Consider the following 24,681-nt stretch of genomic DNA (forward strand, 5'->3'; position numbering starts at 1 on the left):
TCGGCGCCGGGGAGTCTGCCAGCGCCGCTGCCGCTGCTGGCGACGTGCGGTTTCTATGGCGACGCGGCGTGGGAACGCCCGGCCCAACACTGGGGGTCTGCATGCCCTTTTTCGTAAGGCGTAATCAGGTCGTTTTTTTATCATTGTCTTCGTAAACCGAAGGCAACCTTCCAAAAATCAACGTAATTCGTAATCAGTACATTAGCCGCAAAGCGTAAAAGTCATAATCAGCTATGAAACTTAACTTTATAGCGAAAATTTTGCGTAATTCGTAATCAGTAACCCCCATGCAGGCCCTGAACACTGCGTGGCGCACGAAATGTATCAAAGTTTGAGGCGTAAAGAACTCTTGAATTATGCTTCGCCCCCTTGTTTTACACAATGTTTAATCTCTCTTCCGTAACTCCATACGTCAACCTCCCCTATCTAGGAGAAAATAAAGAACTCGAGTGGCGATTTGGCACGTCGATGCGTTAGATTTTTTTAAAAAATTATATCTGAAATAGCGCAGGTCGGGTGCACCGGTGACATCAAATAAAGCCGTCCACGTCGCAAGGCCGGACACAAAACTTGTTCAAGAAGGTTGTATTACTTTGTTATCGTTCTGTACCTTATTAAGCCACCAGATTTCCGATATTAAAAAAAAAAAGAAATGTTTGGTTAAAAATACTATTTGCTCTACTGTTATTTGCATGCATTGAAAACATACTAAAACATGGACGCATCGTCTGCGTAAAATTACTAAAAATCTGTAGTCAACGCGGTTCAACTTCAAGTAACAGCGGCGCCGGCCCTTCGGAAACCTAAGGTCTCACACCGAAGATCGGGGTTGCGGGAGAGGATTTCGTACCGCGGGATATCCCGATAAATCCCGCAGGAGATCCCGCAAACTCCCGCAGGAGATCCCGCAAACTCCCGCGGAAGATCCCGCAAACTCCCGCGTGATATCCCGCAAACTCCCGCGGGATCTCCCGCGGGACTTGATGCTTATCCCGAGATCTGTACTGTACAGTGCAGGTACTTTAGGGCATGTTATTTATAGAGCTGCAGTTCGGATTTTTTTTCTGAAAAAACAAACAAACAGACAGAAGACAAGACAAGCCAATCCAACAACTATTACTCAGTTTTTACCGATACTATACAAAATGGATTTTCCTACCTGTACTTTGTCTGGGTCAGGACCTCTGTAGCTACAGGTTTGCCCGATGTCATCGCTCGGTGAGAGAAGGCTCATCAGGATACTCTTACTGCCTGTAACAGATACAGAGTACCCTCGATCAACAGGTGGGTACAACTTTGGCAGCTATGTGCGGTCGTGTGGCGTAGCGGCAGGGTGCTCGACTCGGAACCAAGAGGTCCTGGGTTCGAGTCCTAACATGCCAAATTGTGCCCATGGGAAAGGCACTTAACACAACTTTCCTCACTTCGCTCAGGTGAAAATGAGTATTGTATTGTCCCCTATGTTGGTGGCGGCATTAATATAAGTTGAAAAAACTTGAGTGTGCCGTTACCACGTCTTGTGATTATATCTTGGAATAAAAAAAACTTTAGGCAGCTGTTCAAAGTTTCTGACATGAGAAGGATACACATCAATTGATAGTGTCATTAGCGTGCTATGATGTTTCTTCTTGGAAAGCGGTGACATCAAGAGAGCGGGCTCAATTTGTCTAAGAGCAGGTTTCACTTCACTTGTGTAACATCAAAAGTGGAATTCAATTCCACTGAAGAGGTGTACGATCAAAATGAGATGATAGAAGGATTCTATGGAGTAGCCCTGAAGTAGATGAGTTTACATTTGTAGCTCTTAAGTAGATAAGTTTCATTCATATCAATATGGCCCAATTTGCAGCTGTGTCTTTGGTCCTAATTTCTGGACAAAATGACTGTACCATGCAGTATAGTCCTCTACAACATTGTACAGATTCAGCAACCAGCAATTCTAAAAAAACATGCATAGACATCAGGGCTCAAATTTTGCATGCAAAATCATACATAGTTGCAAAGACAAAGCTCTCAAACTAAGTAGTATCAGAACATATTTTACCTGCAAATGTTGAAAATCACCTGAAAATCATTGCAAGTTTTGTCTGTGTATTTCGAGCCCTGGATATGATCTGTGAGAGTTGTTGTTTCATAGTGAACATACATGTAGTCTTACCTGTGGCAAGTGGGTTAGGTGCCTTGAGTCGTGCCTTTTTAACTTGAGGCTGAGTGTTGAACCCATCCGTCTTCTCTCCTCTGTCTGGCTGTGGTAGTTTCTTCTCCGGAGCCGCCGCTTTGATGTCGTCCTCTTCCAGTTTCTTTCTCTTACTGCTCAGGGCAAAAGTTAGCTTTCCGATGGGGCCGTACTTGCCTGGTGTGTGTGTGATGCCTCTGGCTTCTGGTAAAGTGTTGCCTGATATGTTTCTGTAAGATAGCAGAGGTGTAAGAATAGCCATAACAGCATGTTGTAAGAATGTACTATGTTTGTGCAACACCCATAATGTGCTGTGCATAGCACTTTTGTAGAACGTCTCTTTTAAGGTTGTATTCTCATATTTAAGGATGACATTCTGTCTATAGTATTCAACTGAAACAGGTAAAATTCTGATGAAACGTCGACCAATCATCCAACGAAAACCTTGAAAAATCTGGATAGTATGCACGGGTGCAGTATGTTCTAACGATAAGCATAATCATGTTATGACTCTCAAAATTTCCAAGAAAATTGCAAGAATGGCAAAGAAAAAAGTATGACGCAATACCTGTTAAGCTGCTGGGCTGTGATCTTGGCCGCGCGGTCTGTTTGTATTGGCTGGCTCATCGGGGAGACCTTTGCCACGCGGAGGTGTTTACCGTTCATGGTCACCATCTGCGGAGACGGGGAGGCGTACGCCGCAAACGGGAGGTCCCCCGCAGCAGAGCAGCTGTTTTTACTCGGGGCCGCATGTTGAGTCTGCGTGTGACAAGAGGATCGGATAGCAAGAACATATTTAGAAACAGCCTTCAACTTCTCTTATGCCGACAGTACAAGCTGTTAGAAAGAAATCTGACTCTGATAGAGTTTGTGATGTTGGCTCAAAAATAATGGATGCTGCCAGGACCAAACAATTGTTGTCATACACAGTTGCTGTTGCAGTCAAACTAAAGCATTCCAACTGGCTGCATTAGCTGTGCGTTGAATCTCTGCCCAATGTCAAAGTGACAGAAGTTCAACTTCATTGCAATTTTGCTTCATCCTAAGAAGTCCATAATCGCTGTGGACTTTCAAACAGAACTTGAGAGTACTGTCACTGTTTATCTTGCTGCCCTATACAAGCTTTGTGCCATTTGCAGTTAGTTTATTTACCCAAGAAAAGGTATTTCAAATTTTTGACTTCAAAAATTCCAGGCTTTTGACCTGGTGAACCTTTTCGGGGTCCTAAATATTAGAGTGAACATTTCTTCATTTCTGTTGTGACCTTCAACTTTTTGAGGGAGCCCAGACTGTTTGGAATGTGCTTGTTGGGAGAGCTGCTTTTCTGACCTTTGGCCATGTGCCCAATGGAACCATGGGGCAAAGATAGGGCAGTGGCAGCCTTAACATATTTCGCAAAAACACCATTGACACTTTTGGAGACCACTGTAGCAATAGAGGAATTTCATAGCACACTTCTGTAAGAGACCATTTGACATCCAACTCACATGTACAGAAAAAGTTTTAAAAATACAGTGCAGTGTTTGCAGTTTATTGACAGTCAAATGCATAAACACGTAGCTTATGAAGACTGTTTTTGTTTCACAGAAGCAGTGTGTGTCACAAACACATAGACCCGGACATCACTTTGAGGTTTGCAGACGAAAAACGCCACAGGCACATACAGTACTGCAGCCAACGAGACAGACTGAGAGAGGGTAAAGCGACTTGAGTCTGGTACCGTCCAGGGGAGCTTGGCACGGAGCCAAGGGTTCACATTTGTGTGTCACTCCGACACACAGGAGGGTAAAAACAACAAAAGTGGGGAGGCATGGCCCCGCATGACTTGGGTGCAAACCTCCCGAGGGCTTCCACCTTTAACAGACTCACAAATCAAATGTATACACACTCATCAGCTTTCTCTCGGTAGCAATACTAGCATGCTCTTGGAAGGGAAGGACTTAATAGACAAGAACGAACCATCAGTGAGACACCCAATAACACCAACAACACCTAAGAGACAAGCAAGCACATGGGATAGCTAGCCAAAAGGCGGCAGCATCAGAAATGTCCCTTTCCATGAAAAAGCCTTTGTTACCACATGTGAAATTTACAGGCAATTAATGACAACAGCTTACAAAGCACTTGGACAAGGCAAGCACATAGGTGAGACAGCAGGCCACTACCCGTACATTAGGAAGCAGAGGATCCATCAAACAGATATGAGTTAAAGCTTCTATGTAGCACATTGATGTGCCTTTCTTTTTGTGGCTACCTTTCTTGGCGTCATGTTGGCGTAAGGGTTGTTGTTGTTGTACGATCTGTTCGGTGCAAACGACCGCCGCCTGTCGGTCTCGAGAAGGGATGCCAGAACGCTGTTGTCGGGAGGAACCAACGGCACCTCGTAGGCCGGGATGTACGGAGCTCGATAACTCAGTTCTTCTGCTGACAGTGGTCGCTACCAACAAAAAATGCCACAGCTATTTAATGCCTAATACACAATCATTATGTTTCTACTCCTTCTTTATACATCTCCTGGGCTCAAAATACCACCTGCATATGCAGGTTAGTGCAGGTAAAATTGGAACTGTGCAGGCATTTCTGATATCTACCTGTACTGATCCATATACTAAGTTTATTATGTGTATTGTGTATTTTCATCATTTGTACCGATATGAAGTGAAAAGTGAATATGAAATGATTTGTGAACAGTTTTTAGTATGATTCATACTTCCTAATTTCTGAATGGTGCAGGTAAAATTTGTCTGGTGCAAGTAATTTTCAATGTTAGCAGAAAAAGTATTTTGTCCCTCGATCTGTGTCCAATGGTGCCAGAGACTTGCCTTGTCCGTCAATGAACTAAATTAGTCAAAGACGTTAAGTGTCAAACAATGTCACAAACTTTAAACAAAGACTTTCCAATGGAGGGTTGCAGCCATTTTTCGCCAGTGACCAAATGAATTATTGGACAAACAGTTTTGGTGGTGACCTAATTTTCAATGATATATGGACTGACGGACCCACAAGGTGACCTAACGTGTTAAGCATTAAGACGTTTACATCCTTCTTCCATAAACATGTTGTCAACAATTCACTACCCAACGTCATCGATGACATTTTCTGACCAAGGCCATGTGCGTCATAACTGCAGGCAACCACACGGCCACAAAGCTATCACTGGTCTGGAAGTAATAGGAGCTTACAGCCAAAAACAGGGCTCCATTTCTGTTGTCACATTCCATACAGCCATAACACATAGCGGCACGTCTGAAACACAGCCTCCCAAACAAGGACAGTCTGTATTTGGCTGTTGATTTTTTTTCGTTATTTTCAATGGCACATTGTCTGATCAGACAGCAAGAATTAAAGCTTGAGCAGAAAATTGGGTTGCTGAAAATTTATTTTCCCTCGTAAAAATCTGCCTAAGAACAGAAAATTGTCTCCGTAATGCTGGATAAAAACAACACAATTACATTGGATGGTTGCCCAACTCTTGCAAAGTTGATGACAGCTGTACTTTGGTTGAATTTTGCTCGAGAATGAAGAGAAATAAACAACAAGTCAGAGGATTAGGTCCAGGGATTGGGTGTAAGAAGGCAACAGTGAAAAAGGACAGCCACTACTCACCTCATTCAGTTTACAGGCCGCCCTTGAACGTACGTTGCCCTGAGTACGTTGCCCTGTGTCCAATGCCAAGCTGGGGTTGATGGCTGTCAGGTCAGGGGTGCTGCTGGTTCTCATTCCCAGGGTACTCTCCTGCCGCTGCTTGTTGGTGGCTGGGTTCGCTCCCTGGTCCTTCTGCTGCCCCATCCCTGTCAGGTTACTGTCACTCGTCGTCCGTAGACCCATGAGCTGGTCCACGAAGTCCATGTCCCCGGTGGGAATAGGCTGCCCTTCTGTGTCCGTCTCGTCACTCAGTGGCTGTTGGTTCGTAGGATAAAAGATTGTTATTTTCACTTCTTCGCTTTTTCCTTAGTCTAGCAGATTTCAGTGTTACAAACTTTGCTGTTTCAGAAATTTTTTCTTTGGGCAAATTACATGTAATTTCTCTTCTACGGTGTTAGATACAAGGCTGGAATAAAGCTTTTGAAAACGTTCCTTTTTCAGCTAGTAATATGGTCTTTAAAACATGTCTTTCGAGTAGCTAAAATTCACAGATTGAATCAAAGAAGGCGAATATAATATACTGGTGAGGTGCAGCATGTTGGCATGCAGAATGTACTGTGCCTGTAAAAGCCAAGATTTTGCATTGTTTTTCTTGGATTTTTGGCCAACATAGCATCAGAATTTTGCCCTTTGTAGAAGACATCTTTTCCAACACAACATTTGAATGCACAAATACAACCTGAAACGATATGTTCTGCCGAGGTCCTATGCACACAATACATTACAGGTTTTGCACAGGTGCAGTACATTCTACCGACGTGCTGTGCAGTACTCACCGTTAACACCGGCGGGGTACTGCTGTCTGAAGAGCTGAAGGGGGACAGGAGGGGTTTGGGGTCCCGCAGGAGACTGAAGGTGTCTTTGTTGTCCGAGGAACCGAAGGGGTTGCAGTACTGGGGCGAAGACTGCTGGCCGCCGAAGAGGTCTTCCTGTCCGAAGCCAGGGTCCAGAGAAGTCTTCTCAAAGCTGTCGGGGAGGCTGGAGGAGCCGAACAGCACATCTGCAGAGGCACAGACCGCAGACTTTGACTTCTCTGGTCCACAACGGACACAGAGAGAAGTCCTATAGATTATCCCTCTCACTAGAATACACCTTTGTTACCTACAAAACCAAGCCCTTATTCTTCAATGTCTTAATATGGTTTGTTTTCCAGAACCTCAAATGATGGTCTGACACTTGTGATGATCTCCATCCGTGCCGGCATTGGACGGGTCCTTCCCATCCGTAGCTACCATCATTGTCGTCTGGTGTCAGATTACCATCCTCCATACCACCATCACAACTTTTCTTACTAGACAGTGGAATTTTTTCTCTTAAATCTCAACAGAACCAAATTTGCTTTTTCTCAATGGTCGTACAGATGTCAGTATGGACTGCTTTTAAGAACATTATGTAACACAACATAAGGACAACAACAACAACTAAAGAAACAGCATTTAAGGTATAAACTGTACGATTACTTCTTAAATCTCTTGGCAGCTTTCAATCAGCATAAGCATGAAGCTTTACATCAATCATATTAAGGCTAGCCACAATTTGGTGCCATTTCTGGAATTATTGTTGTAATAATCTTTGTAAAAATCAACACAATTCTGCCAGTTTCTGATTTTACAATGAAATTGAATTGAATCACGTGGCTGTTTTGCTTACATGCGATACTTGCAATTTGGAACGTCTAGCGTGACGGCAGTTTTTGTTTTAAAATATAACTGCAAGGGAAAGTGACAAGGCAGTATGAAGGACACGGTTGGTGACCGTTTTTTCTTGTTTTTTTACTCTGGTAGCTACCTGGTGACGGGAAGCCTAGCGGGATCATGGCGTCTCCCGCTGCCGGCGCCACTCGTGTCAGATCCTCCGGACTGTCCCGCAGAGCTGTGGACATAGCATGGCGATACACATTGTTTATGGGGAGGAACCAGGCATAACTACATTTCAGCTCTTCTTGTCTCCAAATTTAGTATACAACTTGTTTTTTATGTTTCAAGTGCTGTAACATGGAACAGGTTGTAAAAAAAAAGTAATAGAACAGAATAGTATATATTCTGACATATCTGTCAGGACATTTAAGCAAAAAATCTTCTCGTGTTTAGTTTATTTTCACGGCATTTAAAAACAAAAACACCATATATTAACTACTTATTCATTTATGAACTGATGTGAGGTTCTGGATGTACACTGTAAGGGAGTTTTAAAATTTAAAGCATTTGCACGACATATAAAATAGCAAGAAACAATACATATTCCTCTCTCAATATCTATCTAGAATTGCTGACGATGCCAGAAGTAAATTTATGGATACGCCCTTAATTCAGTACCTTCTTCCACGAATTAACTCTATTTGCTGCCCTAGATTCATGACAAGCACGTTAGGTAAGCTTATCGTCCTTAATATTCAAGAGGCCCTATCTGCACAACTCGTGTCTGTATGAGAGCGTTCTAATTAGGTTCTAAAGAACAGCATATCATTGACCTGGATATAGGCACATAATCTGAGTGCGTGCGTGTGTGGAGTACACGTGAACAGGATAGCTCACCTTGCTCGCCGTCCCAGAAGAATCCCGGCTCCATGTCAGGAGTTTTCTTGCTGAAGATCTCGGCGGCCTCGGTGGCGAAGCTGGGGAGGTTGCTGGGCGTGACGTCTTCCTCGATCTTCTCCACCTTGGGGAATGTCTTCTGGCTGGCCTGCTCGCTCGACAACACACTCCCCTCTTCTTCAACGTCACTGGGGGAAAACGAACAATAAAGGAAAAAATTGGTCTTTGTGGAGAAAACAGCTATTGGTCTTCAAAACTACAAACATAAGTAGTGGTACAAGGCTTGGCATACCTGCACTGGTGCAGGTTAACATTGAAAATTACCTGCACCAGACAAATTTTACCTTCATCAGTCAGAATTTAGGAAGTATGGATCAACTGTTTAGAAACCGCCAAAACAGTGACAGCTAAAACAGTTAATGAAAATTTACATACGCCTAACATTTGTACATAAACCCAGTATGTTGACAGTTGCAGGTTAGGTGCAGGTAAACATCAGAAACACCTGCACAGATCCAATTTTACCTGCACTAATCCGCATATGCAGGTGGTATTTCAAGCCGTGTAGTAGCATCCAGTATTTGATTGAAAACTGACTGGAAAGAAGACTGGAAAACGGGGTTTAGGGCTTCTTGAAGATGTAAGACACTCACCTGATAACATAGTTGACACACACGATGCACTGTGGCTTCTCAGTCCTGTTGTTGTAGATGATGGTAGCCTGGGTCTCCACCCACGCGTAGCCGCTTTGTCGGGCCAGCAACCGGTACGGACCGGTCGTCACCTGCCCCTTCTGGTACACTGTCAACACAAAGAATGGGACAGATCTAGATAAAGGCTTTGCAGACCAGCAAATGTGTACCCGAACTCAAACTGTTCAAGAGAAAACTTGGCAACTCAGATTAGAACTACAAAGTTTATATACAAAACAGCAATTGTCTGGGAGAATAATGTTGAAACATATGGCAGAAACATGTGGTAAAAACTCACAGCATCTGTGCTTTCTCTCCAAGCGTTCCGCGTCCAACGCGTGGCAGTAGTCGTACACCCCCTTCCCCAACAAGTCGGCTGGATCGTGCCCCAGCAGCTCTGTGATTCTGTCAGGAAAAAACAACAAGGACAGGTTGGAAAGGAATCACACAATTTTGTACAACAATCTTCTCTTCAAGGACATGCCGGATAGATCACCAATCTTGCGACAACAGTGCTAGGAGGGTGTCCTTTCAGATGCCCCCTTTTAAGATTACATGTATTTCTGCAAAACATCTAGTTGGATAGTTTCCAAATGTTGACAAAAAGACGTTGAACTATGACAGGTCATCTACCCTAATCTTTATCCTTTCACTTAAGCCTTCCAAGAATGGTACATGTGTGTGCAAAAGTACACGTAGGTTGTATAAGTCCTGTTCAGAACACCACAGGAAGTCCGGATAACACCCACAACTACCAGGGTTCACATCGCCATGACAGCAAGGGCAATGATTTACTGCAAGGATCACTCCCAACATTTCTAAAAAGCATGTAGATCTTTACACTTTCCGAGCTCAAAAGTAGCTGCGTTTCTTCTTGCAACGAGCTATTGGCTTTTCTTATCAAATAGATTCCTGTCGATCGTTATGACAAAATGCATTCTCCCAAAATCTAAATTGTGAACAAATTATCAGTGCAAGCAATGTACTGAGGATAATTGTGGCCACACCCTACTGTATTGAAAGCACTTGAAGCAATTTCACAACGAAAAGGTGCTAAGAAATGGCAGTAAATGTCAATATGAGACAGATTTCCTCATCCAGAATGTTTCTTGTTTTGTTGCCAGTGAAATTGCATTGGATGACTTTAAGACACATTGCAATATGGTTAATACTTTTTTTCAGTTTTCTGCAAATACACACTAAAAGTCTGGATCTAAACCTATGGCATATACAAAATTGCATGTTGGCAAACATTTTACATGAGATTTGAAAAATACATGCAAAATTACTTGTATATTATAGAGTCAGTAGTAAACACAAAAGCTCTTAAAGACCAAGCCTGATTTTTCAGTCTGCAAAATTACAGGTTGCTTAATTTTTCTCCTCAAATTTTTAAAATGTCTGCAAATGGGTACTTCTAACCAATGATGTGATTCCCTACCTTTCGTCGCAGTAGGTGAACTTCATGTCCATGCTGTGTCTGCTGAGGAAGGTTTTGCAGTCCAGCGGGAACTCGATGTTGGAGGGGTGGGGGATGGGCTCTCCGATGGCCACAAGGCACAGCAGGGGCGGCTCCTTGCACCCCAAGGAGTTCAGCTGGCTGTTGTTATAAGACCTGAGGTAGCCCTGGCAGTGGATGACCTGGGGAAGGGAATAACAACAGTTAATACTTGCTTAAAGTCAAAAACATTAGATCCAACATGAAGAAGTTCTAACCTAGAGCTTTCAACCAGTGTGCTTAACTATGTATATCTATGTATATAGTCAGACATAGACTAATGCCTCTGTTTTAAGAGCATCTAAAGCATCCAAATTTTAGGTCAGTAAAACTGGATTTTCAAAGTCAGTTTTCTGGTCATTCTTTTAATATAGTAAGTTGAATCAATCCTATCCCATATAGGATACTGATATGTAAAAATGTTGATGAAAATCGGTTATGTATTTTTTTTGGTACTGTAGGCTGGTTCTAGCAATTTATTGGTGGTACAAGAAATAAAGGGACTCCTCACGTAACATGTCTCTGGGCTATTTCAAAGGCTTCAAGTGTGAAATGATGACGAAAATGTGCTAAGAAATGGCAGACAAATATCCTCATCCAGATTTTTCTTTGTTTTCTCGCCCTTAAATTTCATTGGATGCCTTTAAAAATCTGTACAATCCACATCATAAATTAAATGATGTTATTTTCTTTCATTTTCAACCTTTCAATGTCGTACATTTGTTTGTACTTTGAGATCCATGTATTTCTGGACAGATGATTTTTAACAGTTCCTAGTATGTGTATCTTCCAGCCATTTCAGTACAGACTGAAAATTAAGATTGGTAGTTAAGTACCTGAGAATTAAAGCCATAACCAGTACAAAGACCTACAAAAATTTAAGTAGAAGTTTAAAGTTAAAACTTTTGATCCAACACTAACATTTGTGTTGGATCAAAAGCTTTAACTTCAAACATGTAACTACCAACACAGATGAACTTTCATGATAATAACCAGAAGCCCTAAGCCATAGCAACAACCATGTCTGTATGACGCAGATGCCATTAAACCATCAAAGCCTTCCACATATTAACCCCGCAGCCAAATCTACTTAGGGGCTGGCTCATTTCATCCAGTAATGGCTTTTTGATCCGTCAGGTAACAGGCAATATGAGGTTTCAACCAGTAATTTTCTTAATTCAAAGGCATACATCAACCACTGATGCCACTAGCTATGTTAACTTTGTTGGTACATGGTGTACGTTAACTAGGACACCATCTAATATGTAAGCCCTCGATCACGATGTGATCAAACGATACCAAATGGGATTTGATTAAATGCACGGACATCATCCACAGATGCCACTAGCTATATGTTGTCTTTTTTGGTGCGTGGTGTACGTTAACTAGGACACCATCTAATCTATAAGCCTCTCAATCTAGTATCATAGGCACGACACGATCAAACGATAACGAAAGGGATTTGATTAAATGCGTGCCTCCTTCCTTGACGTACGTTATAATATGCATGGCTTGTATCCACAGCAAGACTAATGTTTGACAATATAAGAGGACTTCAGTCTTATGCTGAGCCATGCGCTGAATCAACTGGGAGTTAGGTTTTCATTAAGCACGATATTTTAGGACATTATCCTTTGCACTCTTTTAATGGTAGGCAGTTGGGCTCTTCCTTTCCTTTCATTCACTCTTTCAAGGAATAAAATACCATTCTGAAACATTGTCAATGTTACCTACACCAGTGCATGTACATGTATACAGGAAAACAGTGTTTCTAACCCTGACAAGTTGCAAAACACACCATTTTTGTCTGACATTTTAATAGCAGTGGATTTTACTCACTTTGTAGGTAGCTGACTTGAGGTTGACGTTCCTACCCTTGCTGGTTAGTGTGCATTTCATCCGCATGAAGAAGGAACAGGCCTTGTTTTTAGTGTACCCTACAGAAAAAAATGATGGAAATACTTGTCAATATCAACTTAAATGTGTATATTTGCCATAGACAACCCAATATAAGACAAAAAAAATACTCTCAAGGCAAGAAATATAATATAACACAATATCAACTCAACCAACATACAAGAAGAAAAAACTCACCATTTTTTGTACACAGGACATCCCTGATCTCTTCGTGGTCACAAGGGTGGGTGAAGTCATAGATACTGTGCCCAGTCAGCTCCAACTGGAAGGAAAATACAAATCTCCCTATCAATAATAGAGTAGAAGTGTAAAATTTGCAAAGAAAATCAATGCATGTTGTTTACCTTCACATGGTCTAGCCCAACAAACTACTACATGCTCTGTTCATAATATCTTACTTAAAACACATTTATACAATGCAAATATATGGTGGCCAGCTCATCCAACTGTCAAGCCACTTGCTACATAATGTAATCCAACCGTCTGCTACAGCACCAGTTACCTTGGTGGCAGCCTTGTGGTCCAGGTCATTGACCTGATGTGTTTGGAGAGGAAGAAACAGAGCAAAAAATATGTTTTCCTGCTGCGAAGGTAAACGTAATCAAAATCTTCGTAAACTTAATTACCATATAATCAACAACAAAAGAAGCATTGATCTGACCTGTGTCAGTCCCAGGTATTTGCAGACGTTCTCTGACAGGTACATGATGTCACCCTCGTCAGACAGGCTCAACACAAATCCATCCATCGCCTGGATACAATACACAAAGAGAAAGTCAAAGTCATCATAATATGTAGTGTGTTCCTAACACTGTGTACCTAAACAAATGTTAGGTACAGGTACATGGGTTAAGGTACAGGTCCGCATATGTTTGGCCAATCATCTGTGTTTTTTTAGAGGTAAATTATTGTCTTTGTATGCTACGAGGGTTACATATTTTTTTAAATCATAAACAAGAATATTTACACCTGATATTTACACCTGATTTCCAATTGTCAAAATTTTCATCTTTTAAGATGCAGTTTACCTTAGCTATTTCTAGGGTAAAAAAACGGTGTCTACTAGTGTTTCATTTCGTTCAAGTACAGGTACACCAGATGTTCAGGTCCATACCTGTACCAAAATATTTTCACAGGTATTAGGTACACAGCTCTACGTGCAAATGCTTCCAAAAACATGGACTTTGCAATCACTTTGGGCATTAGACTCATCCATGCGTAATAAGCCATGTCAGCATTCATCTTGCTAAAGGATAAATACCGCAACAGGCACTTGAAGGTCAACGACCGCAATAGTTGTTTTGATAACACATTCACCTATACCGACTTCAAAAGAGGAATGCATTGTGACAAGTACACAAAGCCTTCCCCATTCAAAACACTAACTACGCACTTGGCATCTACAAGGAAGATAAGGATGAAATCACTAAATAAACAGTCGATTGAAGAAAAATATTTATTCTTCTCCACGGATCTGAGTAAAACGTCACATACGCTGTCAGGTAAGCTACTAACAAGGTCATGGTCACTGCCCCTTGCTATGAAAACAACGTCATATGACGCACGGATAGGAATCCCAGGGGAAACTGACCCATTGTAAACTCTGCGGTAACAAGACAACGGACAGGACACTTGATTTACGAGCTTCACAACTAGGCCAAGACAATGAGGTGGACCAAATTGCTTTGCCCTCTGGGGGACTGGGCATGCGCGCTGCACGGTGCGATCACGAGACGCGGTAACACGATATCCTATCCCCACACGTACGCACCTTCAAGTACTGCTCGCTCATTTGTTGGTCCGTGGACGACTCCACCTTGATGACCCCCGCGTCTGGAAGAGAAAGGACCGTAGGTGTCAAGGTCATTGACGTGCAAGAGAGTACTTACTTTGTGTGACAGGGCGAATGGGTTCTACTGGTACACCAATATGCGGTCAGTGACGCACCTAGACATACCTGTCGGAACCAGTCTGAAACACGCCCAGAAAATTCCTGTCTCAGATCTTTCAGGAAGTTCAACAAATGTCTGCGCACAACAAGATTTACAACAAAACAGCTTGTTTCAATGGATATTGGACCCAAGTTTATTTTCAGGCTGAGTTATCAGATAGAAATATGGTGTGACTGTGATTAAAGGGCAAAAGGCCAAGAAACTGCACCAAACTGATTTACAGCCCAACCCTACAATTACTTCCTGCCGTTTGACATACTCAAACACAGGTAGACGACCTGTTGAGTTCTGAGTAGTAATTCAGACGGGGATTTACCGAGTCAAGGGGAATCCAGGCTTTTCCTGAACCAAGAGGAGTACAGTGTATAGCACATCCTGACTACAAGATATACTGTCTGCAATTTCGCACTTGTTATTAAAATATTGTCACTTCCACGTCAATAGGCAAGGTCGCTTGCACAATAGCAACGGAAATGACAAGACACTTTTTTCTAGGAAAGCACTGAATTATACAACTCTTCTTGGCAATCAGTGTCACCCCTGTAGTCGTGTAGCCATCCTTTTTGGAAGGCAACCCAACTGTTCAAATTTTTCCCACAATAATAAAAACTCTGATACTGTAGAAGCCTTAAAACTAAAGCATGGTAAATTTTCTTCAAGGAGTAAGCTATCATGTTAGCAGAAAGACCCTGACGTGTCAAAAATTGATTCCAATAGCCTTCGGTATGTGACTAGATAACTACGCAGTTTTTGTCAGATAGAGAGTTTTAAAGATAAAGGTTCCTACCTGCAAAGATCATCCTAGTCTTCAGGTAACTGATGGTTAGCCTCATGATTGAAGCCTTGTCGAGCTGGGCACTCTTGCTGTGAGCCAAAGGCAGCTGGTGGGCGAGGTCGTAGAAAATCTCCGTCTCCTTTGAGCGCCGAACTCGCGCGGCATCGCGAGACTTCTCCTTGCGCTTCTCCGAGTTCCTGTCGAAGTAACGTGGACGGTTATCTTGAGTGAATTCTCTCCCCATGGAGTACATTACAACCTTGGATTATCACTCAAAGAAGTTTAACTGTTAGATTGAAAATGATTGATTCACAAGTTCAACCTGTTATTTGATCCTTTGGATATATCATTACACTACCTTATGGTGTGTCAGTTTAAGTCTGACATGTGTACTATATTCAATCTTTGCATATATGGCAAAATGAACTTCAAAGCACACCACACTTTTGACAGGGCACACACTTTTGACACGTAGGCCATCAAAGTTATTTCTAGGTGGCATACATATGTAGCCAAGCTTTCTATAAATGACTTATTGATCATGTAATACCACCACCAAAAAGTGCAAATATTCCAGTATCACACCAAAAACAACCTGCCACATCCATATTCTGTAGCTTGAAGAAAAAATAATTGTCCCACTTTGAACCTAGGTCTCTTAAATTAGGCCAACAACCTACAGTACCAACTGGTTACAGTACAAATTGATCTATTAATATATTATAATATATATACCACCACCAAAAAGTGCAAATATTCCAGTATCACACCAAAAACACCCTGTCACATCCATATTCTGTAGCTTGAAGAAAAAAGAACTGTCCCACTTTGAAGCTAGGTCTCTTAAATTAGGCCAGTGACCTACAGTACCAACTGCGACTTGTGATGCATTACAGCTTAAGAGACTGTCCCTAGAACTGGGTCAGGCCTAGAGTTTCCCAATGTGACCTTTGGACACAAGATATGTGGGGCAGAAAAGGCTGTCTGACAGTCTGTCTAGAGAGAATTTGGTCCTACACGTTGTTGCCAATACTAATGTGCTACTTTCGGTGGCAAGGACATGTATCATTGTGTGTGACGAGGGTTAATTGGTCTTACAAAATGCTGATGAACTATAGAGAATGTGAGACTGACGGTGGTGAAATGTGTTAAAAATATCAGAATCCAAAACAGAAGACTGTATTCTGTTACATAGAATGGTGGTCTCTTAACCCCTTAGGCCTCAACATTATGGAGCATCTGTCAAAAAGACAAGACAACTGACTGGCTGCTCATCTTATAGCCCTCATGAGATCCAGCCCAATCCAGGATAGACTGGATATCAGGCTAGGATCTAAGCTAAGGTCTTTTCAAACACTTCCCCAGTGAAAAATAAGTGCTAAGTACAAAGTTTCAAAAGATAACATTCCATTTTATAACTGGTGGTAATATCTTGTTATTAAAGACAAAAACTGCCAGAATTTTTTTTTAGATTTAACTTTGTACCAGGGATTTCTACACGTTGATGAATATCTCACATCATAATATTTGAGCTAAACCCTAAAGCAAAGTACATAAGGTTGAATTATACAGACACAGTAAAAATACAACTGCACCTTGCCATCTACTAGATCTAGTTTTTGCTGAAATTTGTGTTATAATCCTGTCTGGGTCTAAACAAACCATTAAAACAAAACAAGACATATGACACGGTGATAAAATTACATGTCGACCACAAGCCACTTTCTCTTTAAAAGTTCTCAACCAAAAATTCATTTGTGCATCATTTTTAGAACAAGTTGAAGAAAATAAAAAAACATGAATGGTCAAACAATAGCTGTATTTCATCGTTAATAACCAAAATTTATCCGTGGTAGCCTTTGGACTAAAAAAAAAATTATTCTCGGCAGACTTTGTGACCCAATTTTTGCCAGACCCGCCCCCATCCCTCCTCCATTTTACGCCATAACTTTGCTTCTTTCTGTGTGAGAAAAGAGCCAAACGACAGACAAAAATCGCACGTGTTAAACGCTGTAACTAGTCTGAAGTAACTGCACGGTAAATATATTACAACTGTACAAGTGTCTGAGCTATAAAAAGTCTGTAGCGACAGCGATGTCGAAGGCCAATTGTCTAGGGTCAACAAAATACAGACGAGACGTGAAAAAAAAAAACATGGCGGACATAATTTTCTGCAACTGCGCAAAATATAAAGAAAGAAAAAAAAAAACTCTTACCTTCGCTTTGGTCTCGTCAGCGTCGCCATCATTTCGCGCAGAAAGATGTTCCGTAGGTTCTGTAAAACGCACAGGTGAAACAGGTCTGTCTGTGTAGTCTCAGTACACTGCCGAGGACGTTACACAGACCAGGCCTGTAGCGGAAAGAACGATACTAAAAACTCTGGCTGCAGCCGCACAGAACTGGATCCGGAAGGAGACGTCACTGCCTACGCAGGTTGCAGCGGTTTCAAGGCTGCCCTTGCCACAGGGACTAATCTGTCAGATGTTTGGGGCTTTGAGATTTTTAATGGTTTTCTAAAAGAAAATAAGTATACAAACCTACGTGTAACCTTTAAAAAAGGAACAGAAAAGCAAAATAAAGAAATAAAAAATACCCAATGGGGCGGAAATTTCTGGCTGCCTTGTTTCCTGACAGCCTACCCTATCATTCAGCATTTCCTCTAAAGTTACAGTTCAGGCAAAAAGTTTGCTTTTCTTTTTGACATCCACGCGCGCATGAATTTACGTCCGTTTCAACAAAAAAAAAGTTTTCGACCAAAATGTAAATCGTACAATTTACGGTACAAAGTAGCTGCAAAATGAGCAAGTATATGCTGTAAATTGAAAAAAAAAAACAATATTGGAAAACACTTTTTGTCGCAGAATGCCAAAATCCGTTCCAAAGGTCAAGACGAAAATGAGAAGGAATGAAAATGAAGAGTCTATTATTCACAATTATCTCATTGCCCTCACTAAAGCTAGTTCCACCACTAAAAGCAATTACTAGTACATCAGCCAATGATGAATTGCCGCTGGCAGTTTTATCTCGCAGTGCAAAACAGAGAACGTATAGCCAAGGGCTCTGTATAATGTCCTTGGTATAGCTGACTGATTTCAGGCTAGTGTGAGCAACAACTACGGAAGTTAATTAAGTCTAGTACATGGTAGCGCAAGGTCCGACTTTTTTTCCGGATTGACATGAGCCCAAAATATTGAGCAATAGCTTGACGCTTGACACACGGGTATCTTGAAACTACTTCCCCTGTCACGCGATTGGTCGAGTGACGTCAGCCCGCGAAGGTCAATGTGCTTGAGCACAGTTGATCGATGCTGCAGATCTTGGGTCACGCTGACTTCTAACCTTAAGAATATTTGTTTTCCTCCAGTCGTTGATCAGTAACCTTGTCAGAATTGGCGGGAAAAATTTTCATAATTTTCTACTCCACATTTAGTTCTGAAAATAAGATGGAAAATGGTGGATAAAACAGGCCGTGCAAGAGAGGGATGGAGTCACTAAATGCAATCATGTGAGGAAAGTTCACCTGCGGTCAAAGCGCGTTCGCAGACATTCTATTTCCTAACACTTCTCTTTGAGCCCTAGTACTAACCATGCATGATAATGTATTGTAGTATTCAGATCTACTCTCCATAACAGAAATATAGCTTCTTTGTAGACATTAACTAGCATACCAGTTGCAGGAGGTTTATACTATGATATTGACCGCGAAAGCACTATAAAATAGAATCTTCTAGAAGATTCGCGACTGTTTCACCAAGGCAAAGCAAGGAGCCTGGGTTTTACCAAGTAGGATAGAGAAGGAAACCTCAAAACCTGTTTGCAATTGATGGGGGAAGAACGAGAATTAAATAGGATATGGACAAGGCTGCATCTCTTGCTTACCTATGATTTTTCAGTATCAGATCTAACGTTACATTTTATATGAATATCATCATACTTAACGTTGTTATATACTTCCAGAGGTATGGCCAATGAGCTTTTTAGGTCATTATCGGTCAACGTCTGACACTTAGTAGCCTTATATGATACATATGATATATATGATATATATCTTTGGGACACAAAATTGACCCAGGCTTATAGCGACTTTTGGAGCGAACCCAACAATATCATTATGACTGTAGCCTTGTCAGCAGGCTCCTCCAAGGGCACTTCATACCCTCTACCAGGCTTCGGGAGGCGGCTGGAAAGAGTAGAATATTGAAAATAGAGAAATAACATGTCAGGAGAGTTGGTCCGCTAGAAGGTAGAGCTTGCCGCACCCGAAATGTGCCAATTTCTTCTCTTTTCAACCGCCTCCCGAAGTCTAGTAGAGGCTAACAGTTCACACAGCAGTCATCAAAACGCGTTACGTTATTAATATTAATATTAATAATAACCTTTATTCACAGCAGGCTATTACGTAAAAACAATGAAGACAAATAGAAATGATTTCAGTGAAACACCCAACAGGATTCGAGGTGCTGAGACTAGGAAAAAAAAACATTTTTCTTAAAACTTAGATATTGCAAAAATGCAAAATAGTGCTAAGCAAAATAAATAGTTTGATTATCAAACCCTGGACAAAAAACCTGTTGAACTAACCTCCCAAGGTATGTCGTCTGAAGTCAAAAGCGTCCTGCGCTGACAACCACGGCAGCTGTTCAACCCTAACAAATAATGGTGATGGTTTCTTTCCTTTTACATAATTTCACCTATCTATCATGCGATTGGCTAATCCGTCCGAGTGACGTTGAGGGTCAACGTGCTGAAGGGCAGTCTCTGCTGCATGCTGAAACTTTAGGGACTGGGGACCTTCGTTATGTATTCTTTTGGTCACCCATGTCTGCTGGAAAGTCCTGGGAGATTAGAAAATTCGCCTTTAATTTTTTCGTATCCTGGTTACCAAACATATTATAGCTCCTACAGCCTCTCAAGTTTTTTAACATAAGGTTTCAGTCCTGTACGATACGACATATAAAAGCTATAGACAGATAGCTATGGTACTCTCAAAGCAGAGGTTGATGGGGAAGATCGTTAGCTTTTAATATATGGCCGGTATTTACTTTTTTATTTTTGTCGCTCATGGACCCTCTCTGGCCAATGGATACTCCCTGGCCAATTTGTTACCGCCTTTTTGCCACTCAAGGATATGCTTGGAGATTATAGTTATGGTACATAGCTACAGTGTGTAGCCCAGAGATACTAGTAATCTCCAAGCAGATCATACGGTGGCAAGGCAGTATCCATTGGCCAGAGGAGTGTCCATAAACACTCATTTGGCCAACGGATACTGCCTCGCCACCGTATGATCTGCTTGGAGATTAGCCCAGAGATGTAAGGATGTCGCAAAACCCTAGCACAGCCTCACATCGATTGGCAGGACACCCTTTCGAATAACAAACACGTTTTAATCTTGCATATTAAACCCCGGGAGCATTCTTGGCAGGCACAAGCTTCACCATTGATTTATATTTCCGATATGAAAAAAATGGCAATACAGCGCTAGCCACAAGGGTGAAGGACGTATAACCATAACGTAGCATATGATACATAACATTTCATTCAGTTGCAAAGAGCCATAGATAGCCATTTGTCTTGAATTGCAAGGGGAAATGGAAATATGGTACGTTGTCCACGAAACCTATCGAGTACGAATGGTACTGCAACATCGGTCGACACCTATTATGTCATGATGCGCCCGCTAGCGCAAACTGGTTTTAACCGGTCAACGTCCTGGAGGACAGCTTTTAGATTTACAAGATGGGAATGACCTCTTCGGCTGTGACGTGTGAATAGCCTCTACCAGGCTTCGGAAGGCAATTGGAAAGAGTAGAAATTGGCCAAATAGAGAGATAACATGCCAGGGGAGTTGGTAAGCTAGAGAGTACAGTTTGCCGGTATGTTATCTCCCTACTTGGCCAATTTCTACTCTTTCCAGCATGTCCAGCCGGCTCCCGAAGCCTGGTAGAGGCTAGCATGCAAACGGCTCTCAGTATTTTCGTACGCTGTGTGCAATTCTTGCAATTGGATCCAATTTCGATCGCGATTTTAATTACTGTCATCTCCATGCTTTGCAAAGGCTATCGTTGCTTATTTCATTCGATAGCCTTTGAGCAATCGCCAAACAACTCGCCCTGTCATTATGATATATGTATTTCACCTTGTCATGCATGTCACGCGATTGGGGAAGAGGAAGAGCGACCGGTCAATGCCCTATAGCACAGTTTCAGCGGGTATAAACGGGCTTACATGTACTAGGGGCACGTAACGGTAAGGCGTATCGGTTATTGAATGAATGAATGACGACCTTTATTGCACATTTTTGCCACACTGGGCTAAGTACAGGTCAAAACAAAACATGATAAAAAGATATATACAAAATAAAACTAGGTATCATTAGATAACTTCTCGCAGTTATAGTAGAGATAAAGGAACAGATATGTTTTTCGATGGAAGGTTTGTCAATTATATTGAATGTTACATCATTTCTGTCTTCGGTTTAGTCCTATATTCATGTATGTTGCCTTACGTTATGGAAGCCGGTGGGGGAAATATAAATTCGCAGAAATAATACATAAGAACTTTAACTTTAACTCTATGGACGCTACAAGAGGTCTTTGACCTATAGTATTAACCGGTCAACGTCCTGGAGCGCGAAGACGGGCGTATAATTAAGGGTTAATGTCCCGCCCCGAGGTGAATATGGTGTGATAAAGCCTTGTCAGTTGCTATAACCACAGAATAAAGCCACCAAGTGAGCGCAGCGAACGAGGTGGCTTTATGAGGTGGTTATAGCAACTGACAAGGCTTTATCACACCATATTCACCGAGAAAGGGCGGGACATTAACACTATTATCATATAGCTTACACGATAGTCTATCCAAACTGATGCAGTAAGTGATACAATGTACATGCTGAATAGAACATAGAACATACATATGTAGTTCCCTCTGGAGTCACCTGAGGTCACTGGGTAGAGTTCACGTTCTATGTCTTCTATCTGGGTCACAGGCAGGGAACAGGTGTTCTTATGGGAGTCAGCCGAGGTCATTGGAACACAACTAAAGTTATTTTTGGATTTTTTAGAACTAGAGCCCTGTTCTGCGGGTGATTATTTGGGTTGTTTAATGTATGGATTGGGATGAATAAATACCCGATTTTGACTCTATTTGTGACATTACGGCGTCATAAGGAATGTGGAATGGAGCCTTCTGATTGGTCAACGTCACCTGGCTATATGATAATACTAGTTCAGTCAGTCGTATCAGGTTCAATGACTTCCTCCATGTAACTACCTCACCGGCAATCTGTCATTTATTTTCCTGTACTATGTCGCAGCTGTCCTGGGTCAATGTACGTACGGACAAGTGTGACTATGACAGGTCAACGCTTTGAAGGACAGGAAGGTCAACGTTCGGGAGAGATCTATGAGTCAATTGCAACGCGCGACCCAGAAATTCTCATTCATGATTTTTTATACATTGGGAACCATGCGTTAATGAGGGACGTACAAGACTGCGTTCAATATGATCCTACAATAATTCAATATTTTGATATTGGTCATGCTATGTTGAGAAAAATATACTCTACATAAAAAAAGTGCCAACGACTTCTATACACACAATCCCTTTTATGGCAATTACAAACTGCACTTAGCAGCTGCCCGCAAGAGGCCCCACTTTTCGCGCTGCAAACTATCCGTACTACTCAAAACACAGGACTGTCCACATCCGACCGCGCGGCTCCCAACAATTACGCCCTAATTTCCTCAGTTACAAACAGTTACAGTCACTACTTTGACGTTTCACATCCGTCGGGCTGGCTAGGAAAGAAATTTCTCACCAACATAAACACACTTTCATACAGCCGTTTACTTTTTGGGTTGGTACCAGAAGACGGACAAGTTCTGATGGACACGTCAGCGCTCTGGTGAGCTAGAGCTATGGCCCAACGAGTTCGTCGGCAGAACGAAAGGCCTGCGCGAAGCTCGGCTATCTATATTGGGCATAGCACTTTGGCAAAACGGTTCGTTTTAGGTCATGTTCCCGTCTATAGTTTTCAAATGCTGTGTTGGAAAAGATGTCATCTGCAACAGGCAGAATTCTGATGCAATGCTGACCAAACATCCAACGGAAGCCTGGAAAAATCCGTGTTTCGTTCTGTCAGCATCTTTTCGCCCAACCGCAGGTCCAGAAGACGGACGACGTAAGATTCCAGGTCAACGTTCTGTAGGACAATTTGTGTGGCTACCATAAGGACGTGACTAAAATGATAATTTCGTTCCTGGTACAGCAAGTCTACGAAAGCCACGCCTTCCTCACTGGTGTTCCAGTGCTGATTTAATGGACAAAACGGCGTCAGCACTGGACGTCCAGTGCCGACGAGAGCCGAGCACTGGTGTTCCAGTGCTGAACGGCCTTTTCCCCAGTGCTGAGGCGCCCTCACCACTGGTGTTCCAGTGCTGAACGTTGTCTCAGCACTCGGTTTACAGTAACGTTTTAGCATTGCTATTTTGCTTTTCTAGCACAGCGTGAGAAGTTGCGCCAGGCCTGCCGTATTTTAGGAGGCTATAAATAGAATGTAAACAAACAACATGGCCACAATCCGCGCAGGCCCCAAGGTGTTGGTAGTTTTCCAACACGTTTTTGCGGCGCAAAGACGTCGATCTTTTACTCCCCAAATGTCATTATGAGCCCAGGTAGGCTTATAGCGGAAGGAAAACAACGATGTTTAAAACAGTGAAAATCTTACATAATATCGCTTTCACATTGCTGTTAATGTCATATCTGACAGTTTCAGTAGTCGTTGTGATTGATCACCATGCGTCACTTGCCGGGGGGCGGTTGGAATCTCTGGTTTCTTGTTAATCAACATTCTTTTTATTTGGACAAGTAACCTGAAACTTTCATCTGGATGTAGCTTTTACACGGGACTTGGGGCGGCAGTCTTTTGGAATCGCTCATTTTGCCGCATGGAAATAGTCTTTTCTTTCAGGGGCATAACATAAAGATATTTCGTACGACTATCAGTCAATTTTATGCTACCATATGCTGTTGGCAAGGGTATACAGGTTTGCGAACCAGTTTGAGTATCAGTATTTGCATATTAAAGGCCACGGCAAGTAAATTTTATGGATGACATCTACCGCAGACTTGATAGGGTGAAAAAAATCAAGGCCAGGCAAAGGAAAACAAGATTCCTACACTTTGAAATTTTAACATCATAAACCTTGAAGAAATGATACCTATATTGTGGTAACTTTACTGTCAACTATTACAACATCAATTTCACGCCGAAACAGTGGGAGCATCCACAGCCACCATCACATATTCTAGTAAAAGGAATGAAATACATCAATGCATCAAAGTAAAAGACAAAATGAAATCAGAGCCTTGTCGTGTCTCCTCTCTTCTTATTTATCTGCAATCCATGTTCCGGCATGGCAACAGACATCTTTGCCCATTTCCAGCATGTTGAAAATCAATGCGCGCGCTGATGTCATCCATAAAATT

The 24,681-nt window shown here is 42.0% G+C and overlaps 1 protein-coding gene across 2 annotated transcripts in view; it reads right to left on the bottom strand.

The window, feature by feature from the left end:
• Positions 1–17,609, bottom strand: part of LOC109482760 (hypoxia-inducible factor 1-alpha-like) — a 21,693-nt gene extending 4,084 nt beyond the window's left edge. The window contains exons 1-17 of one of the 2 annotated variants that reach the window (XM_019785593.1): positions 17,406–17,609; positions 15,202–15,386; positions 14,234–14,295; positions 13,124–13,213; positions 12,640–12,724; positions 12,385–12,482; positions 10,489–10,688; positions 9,346–9,452; positions 9,009–9,156; positions 8,356–8,543; positions 7,610–7,693; positions 6,598–6,821; positions 5,783–6,076; positions 4,431–4,613; positions 2,745–2,935; positions 2,159–2,406; positions 1,160–1,251 (exon numbers count right to left, since the gene is read on the bottom strand). In XM_019785593.1, the coding sequence (XP_019641152.1) occupies positions 1,160–1,251; positions 2,159–2,406; positions 2,745–2,935; positions 4,431–4,613; positions 5,783–6,076; positions 6,598–6,821; positions 7,610–7,693; positions 8,356–8,543; positions 9,009–9,156; positions 9,346–9,452; positions 10,489–10,688; positions 12,385–12,482; positions 12,640–12,724; positions 13,124–13,213; positions 14,234–14,295; positions 15,202–15,386; positions 17,406–17,437 (2,511 nt within the window). In that variant the 5' untranslated portion in view covers positions 17,438–17,609. The remainder of the gene's footprint in view (positions 1–1,159; positions 1,252–2,158; positions 2,407–2,744; positions 2,936–4,430; positions 4,614–5,782; positions 6,077–6,597; positions 6,822–7,609; positions 7,694–8,355; positions 8,544–9,008; positions 9,157–9,345; positions 9,453–10,488; positions 10,689–12,384; positions 12,483–12,639; positions 12,725–13,123; positions 13,214–14,233; positions 14,296–15,201; positions 15,387–17,405) is intronic. The other variant, XM_019785594.1, reaches the window with a different exon arrangement.
• Between the last annotated feature and the right edge of the window lie 7,072 nt (positions 17,610–24,681).

This window comes from Branchiostoma belcheri, unplaced genomic scaffold (assembly GCF_001625305.1).
Source record: "Branchiostoma belcheri isolate BF01 breed outbred unplaced genomic scaffold, Haploidv18h27 scaffold60, whole genome shotgun sequence".
NCBI lineage: Eukaryota > Metazoa > Chordata > Leptocardii > Amphioxiformes > Branchiostomatidae > Branchiostoma > Branchiostoma belcheri.